The sequence below is a fragment of the Melozone crissalis genome, unplaced genomic scaffold (assembly GCF_028551555.1).
Source record: "Melozone crissalis strain CALT ecotype California unplaced genomic scaffold, PUWL_Pcris_2 ptg000018l_1, whole genome shotgun sequence".
In the NCBI taxonomy this organism is placed as follows: Eukaryota; Metazoa; Chordata; class Aves; order Passeriformes; family Passerellidae; genus Melozone; species Melozone crissalis.
This window is the reverse complement of record NW_026535796.1, coordinates 33,860,386-33,864,942: the sequence shown is the minus strand read 5'-3', so window position 1 is coordinate 33,864,942 and position 4,557 is coordinate 33,860,386. Positions and strand designations below refer to the sequence as shown.

Sequence of the window (4,557 nt, the reverse complement as noted above, 5' to 3'; positions counted from 1 at the left end):
AGCCCCGGGGGCTCTGTGGGGGTGTCGGGGCCAGCAGAGCCGGCAGCACCCATGGCCCAGGTGCCTGTGTGAGTACCTTCACCAGGGGTGCAGCTGCTCCCCTGCGCTCTGCCAGCACCCAGGAGTGCCAAACCCACCCTTTGCCCGGGCGTACGTGGCAGAGGGCTCTGCCTGCTGCTCCCTCCCCTCACAGCAGAGTCCACAAGCCCAGAGGGCAGTCTCCCCAATGCCTCTGGTGCAGATGCAGCTGGTGATGCATGAGGTTTGTGCTGCCAGGCACTGCCGGGCCCGAAGCAGGTTGTGAAAAACGCCAATCACTTGATTTTAAAATTTTAAAAGTTTAATAGTACTAAAATGGTTATAAAAATAGTAATACAATTAGAGTGATAATAATTTGGACAATTTGGATTAGGACAATATGAGACAATAGTAACAAAGAGTTACAGACATCTGGGTACCTTTTTCTGGGCAGCACAAGACCAAAAAAGGACCCTCGTTAACAAAGGATTAACCCTTAAAAACAAAAATCTGTTGCATATTCATACACCCCATACATGATGCATAAATTCCATTCAAATACAGGATTCTGTCTGGTCATCCTCAACTTCTTCCTCTGAATCCCAACAGTGCCTTCGAGGTGGGAAGAAGTTCGCTTCTTCTGATAAGAGGGCAATAAATTCTTTTTCTCTGAAAGATTTAGGTGTCTTGTGGCTGCTATCTCGCTGCGAGTCCTTTCTTAAAAAAAAGTATCCTACATAGCATAGTTTCTATTCCAACATTTTTTTCATAACCTAAAACTATATTTAACACACTACTCAAGAGAATTAATACAGCATTACTTTCTAACACAACACATATAATATTCATTTTAGTATGAATTTGTTGTGAAAAGCCAATCATAAAATACCCATTTTTCACAAGGTGAAATGTACTTTAGGGATGATGAATGCCTGGCTGGTAGGTGGGTGGTGGGGTGGTGCCCAGGGCATTGCTGCTGTCATGTGACATCTGACAGTCTGCTCACAGGTTTTGCAGTGCCTGGAGGTTTCTGTCTGGGTCATTCCCTGGTGAAATAGTTTTTGCAGGGGAGCAGGGATGCCATGAAAATCTGGGAGAAAAAAAAATCTCTGGCCCTGTGCTTGGAAAACTGCTGTATGAGGTCCTGTTTCTTGCTCTTTCTCCAGTTCCACAGCACTAGCAGGCTGAAACATCAAACATCTGGAAGGCTGCAGTCTGTCCAGGCAGGAAGAAGAAACGATGGACAGCAGCACTGGCTTTGAGCGGGATAGAGACCGTGCCGCTTCAGGCCATGGCCAGGGGCTGAAATTGGAGCCCTGTTTCCAGACTGACTCTCTCTTGCCTTCCCCCAGTGCATCCCTGATTCCACAGCTCCTCAGCCACACAATGGTTGGCAGAAACTTGGATCCCACCGTTCTCTTCCCTTCCTCTCAGGCAGTGGCCCTGCCTCATGACTACGAATGTGGTGCAAGTCTTGGAGAAGAAGCACAAGCCCTGGCTTTCCCCAGGACCCGCGCCCCAGCTCCCCTGCCCTGCACTGGTGGTGGGGACCAGCTCTCTGACCAGCACCTACGAGCCAAGCGGGCCAGGGTGGAGAGCATCATTCAGGGCATGAGCCTCCCACCAACCCCGCAGGCATCTGACACAAGCCTGGGGGCAGCTTTTGGGCATGAGAGGGAAAGGGGTGGGGAGATGCCCCAGGAGAGCAAGAGGAAGCCAAGAGTGCCCCAGCAGGGCATGGGGGCAGCTGGAAGAGTGCCTCACACAGGGGGCAGCTCCCATGCCAAGGGCTGCCAGCAGCTGAAAGAGCAGCTCTGCTTCTTAGAGCAGCAACTGAGGTGGCTTCAGGAGAAGTTCTACCAAGTCTGTGACACTGAGGATGCTGCCCAAACACAGGAAGATTCAGAGATAGTGCAGCCACTGCCTGGAAAGCCCCAAGACAGACTGAACAAGGACAGTGGCACTGCCACCAGCAACCCACACCGAGTGCCTCTCAGGAGGAGTGTCCTGGAGGCGTGTGGGCTGGAGGAGGCTGAGGACACAGGTGACACAGGTGGCCTGCCCTCGGCAGTGAGGGTACTCTCACAGGCACTGAAGCACGAGCTGTCTGTGGTGACATGCCACGTAGTGGACTCTGTCCTGAAGACTCTCTGGCCAAAGGCAGACAGCCACATCCAGAAGCAGCACCACAGCCCTCCAGTGCTGGGGCCAGATGCCAGGAGAGAGTATTCTGCTGGTGGGAAATGCAGAAAGCCACTTGCTAAGCCATCTGCCATGAATGCACCAGGCTCCCTGGGCTCACCCCAGGCTGAGGCCCTGACAGGAGCTTCGGGGAAGAGCCTGGGCTCTTATGCTGCCTCCTTCAGCTCAAAGGGGGTCAGAAAATCCTCTCGGGTACCCAGCATGGGTTATTCCCTGGGCTCAGCCATGCCTGTCCAGAACAGGCAGCTGTTGAGCCAGCTGTTGGGCCATGGCCAGCACAGCCCCTGGGGCAGTGACTCTCGTGAGAGCCCATCTGCTCTGGAGAGGGGTTGTCCAGAGCCCCTCAAGCTGCCCTGGGGATCTGTTAAACTGAGGTCATCGATTGCGAGCCAGCAGCAGCACCATCCCCTGCCCCTGAGCCCTGCCAGCATGGAGAGCCTGGCACTGCTGCCAGCTGGCAGGGATGGCCACGGTGAGCTGCCAGCTGCAAATGATGGAGCACCCTTTGCCTCGACCCACATATCCTTTGGGGGCAGCTAGAGGTCCCTGGGGAATGCGCTCCCCTTGTCCTCTGGAGCCACAGCTTGGCACTGCCCTACTGGTCTCCACAGGGCCAAGGTCCCTGTTCCTCCATAGGGGCTAAAGGGGTGTGGGCAGGAAAGGAGCCCTAAGCCACGGAGGGGCACTGCCACTCCTCAGGGCTGGCCAGATGTTGTAGCATAGCTGTGGGTACAAGCCAGGAGCTACCAAGCCTCCTCTTGGGCTGTACTGGGGGTCCTGTCATCCTAAACCATGAGCAGGAGTCTCATAGTAATTCTGGCTCTCACAAGACTGTGAAGTGCTGTGGGGAGCATTAGCTTCCTCAGGGATTCTTAATGGAAAAACCAGTGGCTGTCCAGCCAAGGATGAACCCCCTCTGCCCCCCTGACAGGCCAGGAGGGGCTATGGAGGGCACTGGGCATGGTGTGCCAGGGGTGGTGCTCAGGGACATGCCGAGCTTGGGGTTGGCTACGTGCAGGCTTTCCTTGACCCCAGGGCAGATGCAGGAGGCGCTGACCCCCGGGCACCTGAAGAAGGCCAAGCTGATGTTTTTCTTCACCCGCTACCCCAGCTCCACTCTGCTGAAGACCTACTTCCTTGATGTGCAGGTAAAAGAGCAGCAGCCAGAATTGCTGCTGGGCAGGGCTCCCACGTGGTGTGGCACCTAGCCTGCCTCCCTGGGAACCATGAGGAAAGGACTGCTCTTGTGTCCTCCTGCCTTGCTGGCAGGAGATGGGGCACAATAAATAAACCCATTTATTTCAGCAAGGGCTGCCCAGGAGCAGGTGCACAGGGCAGTGGCAGACATGGGCTGTCAGCTCTTCACTCTGTGCAATCGAGTTATTCAGATTAAAGCACCCCATGGATGTGCCTTCTCACTGCAGGGCAGCTGGGATCCGAATCTCAGTGTGGAGAGCACCTGGGACACGCTGATGTCACTGCCCCAGCTTGGGGCAGGGCTGGGTTTGGGCCAGCCCAGCAGCGCCTGGCTGGGTGTGCAGGGGCTCGTGGGAAGGGAGGATCCAAGCTGGCCTAACACCATCCCCTGGCTGTCCCCCCACCAGTTCAGCCGCTGCATCACCTCCCAGCTCATCAAGTGGTTCAGCAACTTCCGTGAGTTTTACTACATCCAGGTGGAGAAGTTTGCCCGGCAGGCCCTGCTGGAGGGTGTGGTGGATGCTTGCACTCTCCAGGTCTCCCGGGACTCAGAGCTCTTCCGTGCCCTCAACATGCACTACAACAAGGGGAATGACTTCGAGGTGAGGAGGGGGATGGGGGAAAGGGGGTGGTGGTGTTTGTGGGGGTCAGGAGGCACCATGGCATGGTGGCGTCACTGGCTGGTGCCTGTCTTGCTGCAGGTGCCAGGGCGCTTCCTGGAGGTGGCCAGCCTGACACTGCAGGAGTTCTTCAGTGCCGTCAGGGCAGGCAAGGATGCCGACCCCTCCTGGAAGAAACCCATTTACAAAATCATTTCCAAACTGGACAGTGACATCCCAGAAGGGTTCAAAGCTGCTGGCTGCTCCCAGGAACTGCTCCACAGCTGAGTGTCTGTGAAAGCAGCCCTGGGTTGTGTGTGCAGCCACCATGTGCACCTCATGGGCACTCTGTACAGTACTTGTTATTTGGGGTATTCTCTCTCTGACAGCCATGCACTCTCTGTAAGACAGCTCCTTAGGTGATGCCTATCACTTCCCTCATGTGCTGGGATTTTATGCTGCATTGCATATGCTGCATTATGTGCATTTTATTCTGCTGCTCAGAACTGGTGAGGACTGCCAGAAGGGAGGGACAGAGATG

General features: G+C 55.2%; 1 protein-coding gene across 1 annotated transcript; it reads left to right on the top strand.

Annotated features, from left to right (window-relative positions):
• Positions 1–1,206: 1,206 nt before the first annotated feature.
• On the top strand, positions 1,207–4,304 carry PROX2 (prospero homeobox 2; the record flags this gene model as incomplete). The annotated part of the gene is made up of 4 exons (XM_054275377.1): positions 1,207–2,742; positions 3,264–3,368; positions 3,825–4,019; positions 4,119–4,304. Coding segments are annotated over 4 exons (2,022 nt in total), but the record flags the coding sequence as incomplete, so codon positions are not given.
• Positions 4,305–4,557: the final 253 nt, after the last annotated feature.